Source organism: Sardina pilchardus, chromosome 20 (genome assembly GCF_963854185.1).
Source record: "Sardina pilchardus chromosome 20, fSarPil1.1, whole genome shotgun sequence".
Lineage (NCBI taxonomy): Eukaryota > Metazoa > Chordata > Actinopteri > Clupeiformes > Clupeidae > Sardina > Sardina pilchardus.
Window position 1 is genome coordinate 18,705,455 of NC_085013.1, and position 12,565 is coordinate 18,718,019.

General features: G+C 43.7%; 1 protein-coding gene across 1 annotated transcript; it reads left to right on the top strand.

The window, feature by feature from the left end:
* The first annotated feature begins 435 nt into the window (after positions 1-435).
* Positions 436-12,366, top strand: capn3a (calpain 3a, (p94)). Its single transcript, XM_062523116.1, has 21 exons — positions 436-687; positions 1,904-1,973; positions 2,601-2,719; positions 2,821-2,954; positions 3,962-4,130; positions 4,643-4,726; positions 4,964-5,058; positions 5,463-5,540; positions 5,751-5,911; positions 6,689-6,858; positions 6,988-6,999; positions 7,211-7,419; positions 8,561-8,597; positions 9,062-9,139; positions 9,348-9,405; positions 9,525-9,589; positions 9,841-9,909; positions 9,998-10,076; positions 10,230-10,346; positions 10,765-10,823; positions 11,482-12,366. The coding sequence occupies exons 1-21, from the start codon at positions 436-438 to the stop codon at positions 11,506-11,508; spliced, it is 2,142 nt and encodes a 713-aa protein (XP_062379100.1). The 3' UTR covers positions 11,509-12,366.
* The last annotated feature ends 199 nt before the right edge of the window (positions 12,367-12,565 follow it).

A 12,565-nucleotide genomic window follows, 5' to 3' on the forward strand; every position in this document is an offset into this window, starting at 1 on the left:
GGAACCTGCATTGTTCAGTGGCCAATGGGAACCCAACGGTGTGTATGTATGCCCATGCTGTGTGTGTGTATGTGTTTGTGTTTGTGTGTATGAGAGTGTGTGTGTTTGTGTGTAGGAGTGTGTGTGTAGGACTGTGTGTGTGTGTGTGTGTGTGTGTGTGTGTGTGTGTGTGTATCTGTGTGGGTGTGTAGGAGTGTGTGCAGGCCCAAGGGAATGTTAACATGTGTTAGATGAATGTCTCATTCTTCCAGCTGCCGTGTCCACTGTCCACTCCATAACCAGGTGCGAAGATACGTCATTAGGAGAGCCGGCCAATCAGAGATTAGCTGTTTGGATTTATGCCAGAGATTTTTAGCCTTCTAAGATCTTACCAGAGTTGGCCAAAGCCAGTTTTTTATCAGCAAGGGGGAAAAAAAGTCCATCTGGTGAGTCGTGATGCCGTATACACCGTCTGGCTTTTTCTGCGACCGGTTGATCCGGGAGAGAGAGCGCAGGGACGGAGAGGGATCTTTGAGCAAGCCTCTGCGCTTCAGCGGGCAGGACTTCACCCTCCTCAAGCAGGAGTGCATCCAGAAGAAGGGCCTGTTCGAGGATGACACTTTCCCCGCCTCCGTGGAATCTCTGGGATACAAAGAGCTGGGCCACAAGTCCAACAAGGTCAAGAACATCGTCTGGAAGAGACCCAAGGTAGGATGGGCATGCATGGGACTCGTGTTGGTCACAGGTGGGCATGGGGGGAGCAGCTGCTCTCCTGTGGGGGAACGGTGATGGAGCTGTTAGCTATAGCCCGAATGGAGCTGATGGAGAACCAAGCAAGGAACCATTCTCACTCCCTGGAGGAACCTTCAGCGTTTAGAAGATATAGTTTCTGCTAAATGAATAAATGTAAATGTAAGGAGCGATAGTAATCATTCTCTCTCACTGGAGGATTTGTACAGCGTTAACTTTCCAATACAGAATAAGATATTATAATATGTCATGATATATTATAATATATCAAGACATTCCTAGGTGAAGTAATGCCATATAGAAGCATCATGAAATTTGTATTGAAAAACATTTCAGTGTTGCCCATGAGTTTGGGAGGATGTTCTGATGACAAGAGGAACCTACTAGAAAACATTTTTCTTCAGCCCTAAACTGTGGAATATGACAGCTGGTTTTGTTACTACCTCGCCTGCTGGTGAAAGAACAAAGTTTAAAAGTTGAATCATTTTGTTGAGTTTTTTATTGTGATTTTTGGAGGGATTTATTTTGGTACTTTGGTATTTCCTGTGTAAGTCCTGTTAAAGAAGCAGCTTTTATTTTGGGTGAAAGGCCATTTTTGCATTCCTCTTGAATCATGGATAATTGTGTGGATGTATCACTCTAATTTCTTATACAAAAGATTTAACAAAATACTTTTTAAAACGGTCAATGTAGAGCGCTAGATTTTGCCAGATGTGTTCCAGTACAGTACAAATAATGAAAAAAGAAAAAAGGACGGCAAAGATTCTTGCATCATAGCCATCACATTGCCTGACACCATCATCATCATCATTATCACACAAAGGGTTCATCATGTTACAGTGCAGCTAGATTATTTTTTCAAAGAGCTGTATTTGAATTTGATTTTCTTACTTTTTACACTTTTTTGTGTACTGTTGTGGTCTGTACTTTCCACAGCAGATCAGGGTGTGTTATGGTGTTTACTCTAAAATAATCTCCCCTTTTCTTGTTATTTTAATCTAAAGAGCAATAGCTACAGATTAGATGTACACAGCTTTGTGTCAATAGGGATGTTTTTCAGACTTTGTACCTACAAAAGATAAACAAACGATTTGACTCATTTTTAACTATCAGCGTATTTTAGGATAACTCTTGTGTATCTTGTGCACTTCTAATGCTTTCTTTGATCTTACAGGAAATTTGTGACAACCCCCAATTCATCGTTGGAGGAGCCAGCAGAACAGATATTTGCCAAGGAGACCTGGGTAATAGACACGCGCACGCACAGACAGACAGACACACACACACACACACACACACACACACACAGGTGTAGTGTGCTGGAGAGAGTAGTGAGTGACAGGTGGATGGTATGGAGCCCAGAGCCCAGAGTGACCCAGGTCATGAGGAGGGGGAGGCTGCAGCCGAGGCTGGTGTGCCCAGGCGTCAGTGCAGGTGATGGGACACGGCCGCGACCCTCGCTGGGCCCCTGGGCCTGGGCCTCCACACCTGTGGCCTCTCCACATTGTCCTACTGCCTACTCTACTGGAAGGGAATCTAGCTGGCAGCACTTCTCATTGTTCCTGCCGTGAAAAATAAAAGGCATCTAAGTGGACAAAGGTGTGGACAGGGCCTGCTGCCCCCCTCCCCGCCCTAAAATGAACATTGTCCCCCCCCAGATCAGAGCCGATAGCACCCACGCAGACACATGTCCTAGTGTCCGCAAAAAACACTGGTGTCAGCAGGACGGTGGTCTTTTGACCACCACAACAGCAGCTGTCCAAAATATGAAATATGAAAGCTTTTTGACCGCAATTGTTTGTTTGGAGAGAGAAATGTTGTCAGCTGTGAACAATTCTCAGGTCTTTCCATGTTTTCCATGGTGTGAATAGGTGACTGCTGGCTGTTGGCTGCCATTGCTTGTCTGACACTCTATGAAAAGCTGCTTTACAGAGTAGTCCCACAAGACCAGAGCTTCGGCGATACCTATGCCGGAATCTTCCATTTCCAGGTGAGTGCTGGCCTCTGGCCGCATGCCTTTGATGGAAAGATCTCCACTTGGTCCACAATTTTAGTTCCATCATTTTTCCACCTCCTATGTGTTTGCTATAGTTCTGGCGGTATGGCGATTGGGTGGATGTTGTCATCGATGACCGCATCCCCACCTTCAATGGTCAGCTGGTGTTCACCAAGTCTGCCGAAAGGAATGAGTTCTGGAGTGCTCTCTTGGAGAAAGCCTATGCCAAGTGAGTTATCTATTCATAGAATTACACGTAGTTGTTATCTATTCATAGAAGTACACTTAAAGGGATATTCCGCCATTTTTGGAAATACGCTCATTTCCCACGTCCCCTCGAGCAAAACAATCGATATTTACCTTGTTCCCGTTCATCCAGCCATTCTGTGAGTCTGGCGATACAACTTTTAGCTTCAGCCTAGCATAGATCATTGAATCGGATTAGACCATTAGCTTCTCGCCTGCTAGCTTCATGTTTAAAAGTGACTAAGATTTCTGGTAATTTTCCCATTTAAAACGTGTCTCCTCTCAAGTTAGAAAGTGCAATAACACCAACTGAAAATGAAACCTGGCGTTTTTCTAGGCTGATTTGACATGGAACTACACTCTCATCTGGCGTAATAATCAAGGCAACTTGCAAACTACTGGCACTACTACTGCTTGTTGTCTATGGGGACTATTTTCAGATGCTGCGTACGATATCACTGCGCCTTTGCGCAAGTTTGCAAGTTGCCTTGATTATTACGCCAGATGAGAGTGTAGTTCCATGTCAAATCAGCCTAGAAAAACGCCAGGTTTCATTTCGAAATGAAATCGATTGTTTTGCTTGAGGGGACGTGGGAAATGAGCGTATTTCCAAAAATGGCGGAATATCCCTTTAAGCTACTCATACATCAGAAGACTTTTGGCAAATAGATCAGATAGATAGATCAGAAGATTTGGAAAAGATTCTTGAAAGAGTGGAGTATTTTAACTAACCCCTTTCAAGCTCTACACAAAAGACTACAAGATCTTTCAAGAGTCTTTTCCAAATCTTATCTATTCAATCTTAGTCTTCTGGTGTAAGGATGGCTTTAGTCGTTATCAATTCATATTCATCCAAAATCAGTCTCCGCTGGGCAATCTTATATCTCTCATAGTGACAATAGCGCATGTTATATGTGCATGTGAGTATTTTAAGGGGTAGTTCACAAATGAATATACAATCACAGTATCACTCCTGTCTCCCCTCTGCAGGCTGCATGGCTCCTATGAGGCTCTCAAAGGAGGAAACACCACAGAGGCCATGGAGGACTTCACCGGAGGAGTGACGGAGTTCTACGAGCTGAAGGAGGCGCCTAAGGAGCTGTACAAGATCATGAAGAAGGCTCTGGAGAGAGGCTCCCTCATGGGCTGCTCCATCGACGTAAGAGAGCGCTTTCTGTAACCACTGTGTGTGTGTGTGTGTGTGTGTGTGTGTGTGTGTGTGTGTGTGTGTGTGTGTGTGTGTGTGTGTGTGTGTGTGTGTGTCTGTGTCTGTGTCTGTGTCTGTGTCTGTGTCTGTGTGTGTGTTACTGTGGGAGGCTCTGGAGAGGGGCTCCCTCATGGGCTGCTCCATCGACGTAAGAGCCTTTTCTGTAACTACCGTAATTTCCCGACTATTAGCCGCAGCTTAGACATTGATTTAGCAAAATTTCTTCAGCTATGAGGTTAATACATGGTGTTAATATGCTTTTGTTTCTTTTAACTAGCATAAAACACTGCCCTGCGGCTTATACACAATGCGGCTTATATGTGGGAAATGACTGTACTGTGCTCCGAGGCGTTAATAATGCGCTTCCTGCTCCAGCTGTTTGGCACAGATGCAACAGGCAAAGATGGACATCACAGTAGAGGATTAAAAGTGATTTTTTTGTGTTGTGTGTGTTTCTTTTCCAGTCCCTGGTTCCCGCTCGCTTTGAAACACGCACAGTGACAGGACTTGTCAAAGGACATGCTTACTCTGTGACAGCTGTTGAGGAGGTAAAATATTGTTTTAAAGTATTCATTTTTTGATATTTGTATGGGAGTGCATGAGATGGTATTGAGAAAATGGCAAATACATTTCCTAATATACATTGATTTATGTTGATGATGATGTTTCAGCAATACCTTTTGTGCTGTGCATCACTGATCGTGACGAGTATTGTCATGTAGAATGCAATGTCAGTTACCGGTATACGTTATGACATGTTTTTATTTGCTTATTTATTTGTTCAGTGCAAGGCGTCTCAGCACAAGGAGTCCAAAGTACGCCTGGTGCGTCTCCGCAACCCTTGGGGTCAGGTGGAGTGGAACGGGCCTTGGAGTGACAAGTGAGTCATCAGAGAGAGAGGTTAAAGGTTAAAGGTTAAAGGTTTTAAAGATCTAAGGTTCTAAGTTAAAGGTTCTAAAGTTGACTATTTCTACTCAGAGCCATATGTTTCTACTGTTATGTCTATAATTCTATACAAATTATTTTATAATAATAATTATAATAAGCTTTATTTGTTGTGCTCTGATGTTCTGATTCTGATTTGTATAGCACCTTTCATTCCCAGAATGCAGCTAGAGTGTGTTTTTTGGAATATTTAAGACAATAACAGAGAAGAAAATAATAGTGATACATTTTGAGGCCAACGCAGCATGTTGTTGCGGTACTATATATATATATATATATATATATGTATATATATATGTATAGACTTTGCTAACAAATGTTGCTATCTGGTCATTTTAGCTCTAAGGAGTGGACCACCCTCTCTAAGGGTGAGAAGGAGAAACTTCAGCATCAGAATGCTGAGGACGGAGAATTCTGGTGAGCAACATGTTAAATAGTATATTCAAATATATGTTAATAACTTCAAACTGGACTATGGAGCAAACAATTTCATTCAAACAAGCTTACATGCTTACCTTAAATACATGCACATATACAGTACATATCCATATGAATACATTGACAATGTATGCTTAATCTTTTACAATGAATTCTGCATTATATTGTAAACCTCTTTTTGTTACTTAGGATGTCATTTGAGGATTTCAAGAAGAATTACACCAAGATTGAGATCTGCAATCTCACCCCGGATGCTCTGGAGGACGACAAGATCCACAAGTGGACCGTGTCCGTGAACGAGGGCCGCTGGGTGAGAGGGTGCTCGGCCGGTGGCTGCAGGAACTACCCAGGTAAAAACAAGTCTATAGACTGGGGTAGAATTAACTGCAATAGTTTTTAAGTATATTTTTTGGCCTTTTTGCCTTTTATTAGAATAGGACAGTGAAGAGGTAGACAGGAAACAAGTGGGAGAGAGAGATGGGTTGGGATCGGGACATGACCGCAGGCCGGATTCGAACCTGGGTCCCCGTGGGCACTCGGGCCCGTAAATGGTACGGACGCTGTTGCCTGCTGTGCCACAGCGCCCCCCTGCAATAGTTTTTAGATAGCATTTTCTGGCATCCTAGTATAATCAAACTTTATGTTTACATTCTTCACATTTACATTGGACCAACACATCCCCAGTCCCTTCACAGCACATTGTAACATGTGAAGATTTAGTAAACCTTACAGGCAGGTTATTCCAACCGAAGCATCCCGCTGCAACAATTAAGGTGCAACTACGGAGGTGGTATTCTCCTCTGAGTACATTTACGCGCATGAAAGTCACTATTGTTGAGAGGCACATGACCACCCCCTCATCCCTTCGCATGGCGCTGTAATGATGCAATTGTCGTTGCAAGCCATGTGTGTGGGGTGCAGACACAGGCCTATACCAAGCCTATTAGCTTCCACTATAATCAATGAAACTGGCTACACCAAACGTGATAGCGCATTAGACTAGTCTTCTAAAACGACTTCTACGCTCTGTGAACGGAACGTTTCAGTTATGTGCCTGTTGGTGTAGCCTACCTGTAATAGAACAGAACCACATATAGATGTGTATGCTAATTGGTTTTTCTGTTTAGATACTTTCTGGACCAATCCCCAGTACCGCCTGCGACTCTTGGAAGAGGACGACGACCCCGAGGACAATGAGATGGCCTGCTCGTTCGTTGTGGCCTTGATGCAGAAGAACCGTCGAAAAGAACGCAAGATGGGCGCTAACTTGTTCACCATAGGATTTGCCATCTATGAGGTGCTGTTCCTGTACACTGTTTACACAATTTTTTCCCCTCCAAGTCAGAAAGAAATAAGCACAGGATTTGATATTCAGACTAAACAAAGTCTTTGTTTATGTGTGTGTTTGTCCTCCCTGTCTCCATAGGTGCCAAAGGAGGTATAGTATTTTGTCTGAGACCATCAACATGTTGTGAGACCTGCCCAGTTGTCACGGCTGACTCATGTGTATGCATATATGCTTGCACCATACTCTTTAGTGCCACGCCATTCTTAATACCTAATTAATCACATTACTTAATGACCGGCTTACGCTGTACTCTGCACTGTATATCACAACGCTCCCCTGCTGTCATCCAACCCTGTGCCAGATGCATGGAAATAAGCAGCACATGCAGAAGGAGTTTTTCCTGTTCAACTCCTCGAAGGCTCGCTGCAAGTCTTACATCAACCTGCGGGAGGTGACCCAGCGCTTCCGTCTGAGCCCAGGGGAGTACGTCATCATCCCCTCCACCTACGAGCCCCACCAGGAGGGCGAGTTCATCCTCCGCGTCTTCTCGGAAAAAAGGAACACCTCTGAGTGAGTGGGGGAGGAGGGAGCATGATGGGTAAACCATGACTACCTTTGGCTTTTAGTGGCACTGATGAGGAGGAGATTTTTTTATCTAGGTGTCTTGCTGTGTTTGTGGGGTGTTTTGAAGTGTGATCAGTGCTTTCAGATTTTTTTGTGCATTTTATTATTCATGTATATTAATGTTTATCAATCATGTATATCATGTCTAGGCTAGTTATAATGTTATGGTGTGTATAGCTGATTTGTAATTAGTAAGTCATGTCTATGGAGTAGAACTTTGTGTCTTTGGGGGTGGGAGGAGAGGCAAGGAAAAGAAAGTGGGTTGGATAGGGGAAGGTTGCGGGTAGAGGATGCTTCGATTGGGGGCTGGTGTGGGGGGTGGGGACAAAACCACCAAGGACAAACCATTTTAACGGCGATTTGATTTGTAGACCTGGAAGAAATCGACCCCAGTTCGAAGCCGTAATGGAATCTTTTTTAGGACAAGCGGCTTCAGATTTGGGCACGATCTGGTAAACATTCTCTTTCAGTATTGAGTTTTCATCTGGGCACACCCGATTTGCCCCAGACGAATGAAGAAGTGAGCTACTGTGGATTCATTCACCAGTGAAGTGCTTCCAATGTCAGGATTCTTGGGAAGACACAGATCATGGCTTCTATCAATTCCTCAGAAATAGAACAATTGGTGTTTACTAGCATTTCTTATTGAGAAATTGCCAACTTCTCAGCATGGAAGAAATGTTTACGGTCCACTACTGTGAGTGAACCACAGCTGGCAGAGTGGTGGACTGTAACGACAACCAGCAGAAACAAGAAAGCTGCAAGAGAAAATGCTGAAGGAAAAAAAGTCCTCAGGATAAAAAAAAAAAAAAAAAAATCTTTTTAAATATGCTAACAAATAAGCTTTTCTTTACAGTTCTGTATAAGGTAAGGTAGGTGTTGTGATTTGAAGTTGACATTGATGTAGACTTTAGTAACTAACTGCACATGTAAAGGAGACATAACTCTTTACCTAAGTGAAGTCAGCACCAGCTGTACATTACAGTATTGTTGAGGAAGGAGCCTCTGACATGGTGTGGTGGTCCAGGTGCTTTTGAACCCATGTGGGTTATTATAACGATCACTGTTTCCATTGATCTCTACTTAGGGAGATAGAGAACAGGATCGAGGCTGACCATCCAGTGGTAAGTATCCTCATATCATAACACCATACACTTAGAGTCTTTGCTGATATATACAGTCATTTCCAGTGTATTAGCTGCATAGTGTATAAGCCGCACTATTCCCATGTATTAACCTCATAGCTGAATAAAAGTTGCAAAGTCAATGTATAAGCCGTGGCTAATAGTTGGGAAATCACGGTATCCTTGAAGAATTAAATATAACCAAATATAACCAAGGCTTTTTAAATATTCCCATTAAAACGTGGAGTTCATCAGGGTTGTATCCCAGGACTAAATTCATTATAAAAAAAACATCAAATCATGTGAAAACAAGTATAGCAAAGACAGCATTGGAAAAACCAGTGTATATCTGTGTCCACAAGCTATTAAAACATCTCTAGATTCTCATAATGAAGATAAAAAGCATGCTGAGCACGACTTCTGACTCACGATTTCTGCACGTCTGCTTCTCCCGTGTCCCGCAGCCTGCCCCAGCCTCCGCAGGCGAGGAGAGCGAGGAGGACCAACAGTTCCGGACCATCTTCCAGCAAATTGCGGGGGATGTGAGTACATGGAAACCAGTGAGTGATGGGGGGACTGTGAGTGTGAGTATGGTGGAGATGGGGGAAGTGGTCACTTCATTTCTGTAGCTATCATACCTACACTCAGTACTCCTAGATGGACGTTCACTCACACTGCAAAGTGCTGAGATGCCATCTGTGGTGCCTGCTGGTCAAATGCACAAACATACTCTGTCCTTCCACCTCACAGGAGATGGAGATCTCAGCCAATGAGCTGAAGAATGTCCTGAACAGGGTTGTTTCCAAACGTGAGTAAGACGATTCCTTGTTAAACGCTATGCTATGGTGATTCCACGTATCGTTAAACACTCTCTATCCTCCGTTTCTCTCTCTTCTCTCTGTCGTCTCTGTCGTCCTCTGCTCACAGATAAAGAGATGAACACAGAGGGCTTTAGTTTGGAGAGCTGCAGGAGCATGATTGCCCTCATGGACGTATCCTTTGTATCGAGAACATCAGCTAGCTTTATCTGCGCAGGCACTCTATTACAGTGAGACTGCACAGTCAGAGCCTACCACGCTGGTGCTATTGATGAGAAAACTGAGTAAAACTGAAAAAGGAAAAGAAAAACACATAAACTGCCAGATTAATCAACATCTCAGTTGTGCTTTGCAGACGAATGATCCTGTTGCATCTCTATCTGTGATTGGCTTAATGGTTTTGTGTCTTAACCATCTATATTCAGATGGATGGGACAGGCAGACTTAACCTCCAGGAGTTTAGGCACCTGTGGAACAAAATTAAGCAATGGCAGGTAAGTATGTGCTTAGCAGCCGCTCTCTCATCTGGACTCTTTGGAGTCTCTGGCTCCGTTCATCATAATTGTTCTTTTGTGTTTGCAGGGAATCTTTAAGCACTATGACAGTGAGCAGACTGGAGGCATCAACAGTTATGAGATGAGAAATGCTGTGAATGACGCAGGTTAGACCAGACTGGTATTTCGAAACGTTGCCCTCCACTCCACTCACACCTTACAAGCTACACAATAATAGTACATAACTTTAAGAGGCTGGCAGCAAACGGACTCTAATGGACTTTGTCGTTGTACAGTTATACGTTTTGTGTCCCATTCAGGCTTCCGTCTCAACAACCAGCTGTACGACATCATCACCATGCGCTATGCCAACGAGAACATGAACATCGACTTTGACAGCTTTGTTAGCTGTCTGGTGCGGCTGGAGGGCATGTTCAGTAAGTGTGAGCCTGGGGCAGTCTCCTCTGCTGGACAGCAGGCTGTGGGTCTGCCTGGGTCCTGGTACAGTTTTTGTTGTTACACAAACTCTAGGTTCTGCAGAAAACCCCTAGAGAAGAACATCTTGTGGTGGTGCATAGTCAAGTTATATTTTACAAAAAAATAGCAAAGTGTTAAGTCAAAAAAATTGATAATTAGGCCAAATTGATTCACCATGGGCAAGACCTCACCCGCAAACATTGCGGAGTTAGATAAAAACTTCTACGTGCCACACGCTATGGTTCATACACAGGTGGTGGTTTGCTTGTTGACAGACCTTGCACCTTGCCTGCCATATAAGTTAAGCCCCTAGGGATTGTTAGCCGCAGAGGAACTCTTCCCTTGAGCACGATGCAAACACCTTTCTCGCCTTTTCAGGGGCATTCCAGGCCTTTGACCAGGACGGAGACGGCACCATCAGGCTCAGCGTTCTTGAGGTGAGAACACTGCCATACAGGAGCAAACACTCTAGATCAGCGGTTCTCAAACTTTTCACAATGAGTACCACCTCAGAGAACAATTGACTCTCCAAGTACCACCAGCATTAAAACACAGTAGCATAGGTCAATTCAAATATATTTTACATTGTACATACCATACCAAACAATAACAATTCAAGCAATAACCTAATGAAAAATAAACTATAAATGTTATGGAGAATGGCAAAGAAACTAGTCATCCAATCATATAATAACAAGATGTATGGTTAGTATTCTGGTTGTAGCATTTATTGATACCTAAGGTCTCCTCTGAATAGTAATAATTATTGTGCCATTCTTCCTATTCCTTCCTATTCAATTAAATTCAATTAAAAAAACTTTATTTATCCCCGAGGGGCAATTTCTCTGTGCAGGCATAGTGACATATAAGACATAACACAACATAAGACAGGGGGGTGGGGGGGGGGGGGGGGTAGTCCCAGGAGAGGGAGGAGGATATCCTATGGATACTTAAAGCCCCCTCTGCATTGTAGCTTAACTTATTCCTCGTTTTGTAAGTCGCTTGGGATAACAGTGTCTCCTAAATAAGTACATGTAATGTAATGTAATATAATATAAATGAAAACATGTTCTCTCTCCTCCTGTACCTACACAGTGGCTCCAGCTGACCATGTATGCTTAGGCTGGCCCCCCCCCGGCGAGCCCCCGGGTATCGAGGTGAGCCACATCTCCTCTCTGCAAGGACCAGACAATGACCTGCCTTTACCTCAACACTCAAATGTGCCAGTCAAGCTCCGCAGGACAACATCCCTGCACCACACAGTACCTCTGTGTCTTCTGTGTCGAGCATCCTCTAGTCTCCCCCCCCCTTCTCAGCATGTACCACCGCTCCTTCATTCAGTCACTCACTCACTCACTCATCTCCCTCGACTCTCTTTGGGGGTCTCCCTCTGTAGTAGTACCCCTCTCACCACCCATTCATTCATTCATTTATTTATTGTTTATTTCTCAGGCACACCACGCACATATAACCTCTATTTTTTTTTCTGTCACAATAACATACCTCACCTCAACATACCACCCCTCTTACTTCCCCCCCAAATAGTCTTACACATCCCGTGGGAACTTGCTTGACACCTTTTCACCAAAGCTAGACTCCACAACTCTTACACCCATATATTGTTATTTTAGTTTTCTTTTGGTGTCTAAACCCTCAGGCCCACTTGGTCTCCACAAGATCCACTCTCTGTGTGTCCTTAAGGAACATGGGTGCAGCAGTTATTCCACGCAGGCTAGTGTATCCATCGCATTATTCTTGTGGGAGTGATGTCTTCATTGTCAACATATCCAGCAGTTTTGAACTTTCTCCCACTACTGTAAGTGGATGACATGCAAAGGTATAGTGACCACGGCTTTGCGATTGGGGGAAAGTTATCCGGGCTTTGTGAATGGAGAGCAAATCACCTGAACATGGAGACAAATGTGGGTTTGGACTGAAAGGCTTCCTGTTGTGGTTTCCTATTAAAAGCTTTGGGTCGAACGAGTGTACTGGATTTTTAACCCTTTTAATGAATAACTGTTGTTCTTGGTTGGAGTGCTTCTCACAAAATGCATTTTTTTTGATGTTTTTCAAGTTTTGTTGAAAAACATTTTGTTATTGTGAAACACACTGACTTAAGGCTCCTCACTGAACCCTCATTTCTGCCAGTGGAAAACATTGTATGTATTCAACATGGCCA

Bases quoted from the DNA above. Each gene is read 5' to 3' on its own strand.
- capn3a (XM_062523116.1), top strand. From the start codon at position 436: ATGCCGTATACACCGTCTGGCTTTTTCTGCGACCGGTTGATCCGGGAG. The intron at 1,974-2,600 runs GTAATAGACACG...TGGTGTGAATAG, and splicing joins TATTTGCCAAGGAGACCTGG to GTGACTGCTGGCTGTTGGCT. The intron at 4,727-4,963 runs GTAAAATATTGT...TTATTTGTTCAG, and splicing joins CTGTGACAGCTGTTGAGGAG to TGCAAGGCGTCTCAGCACAA.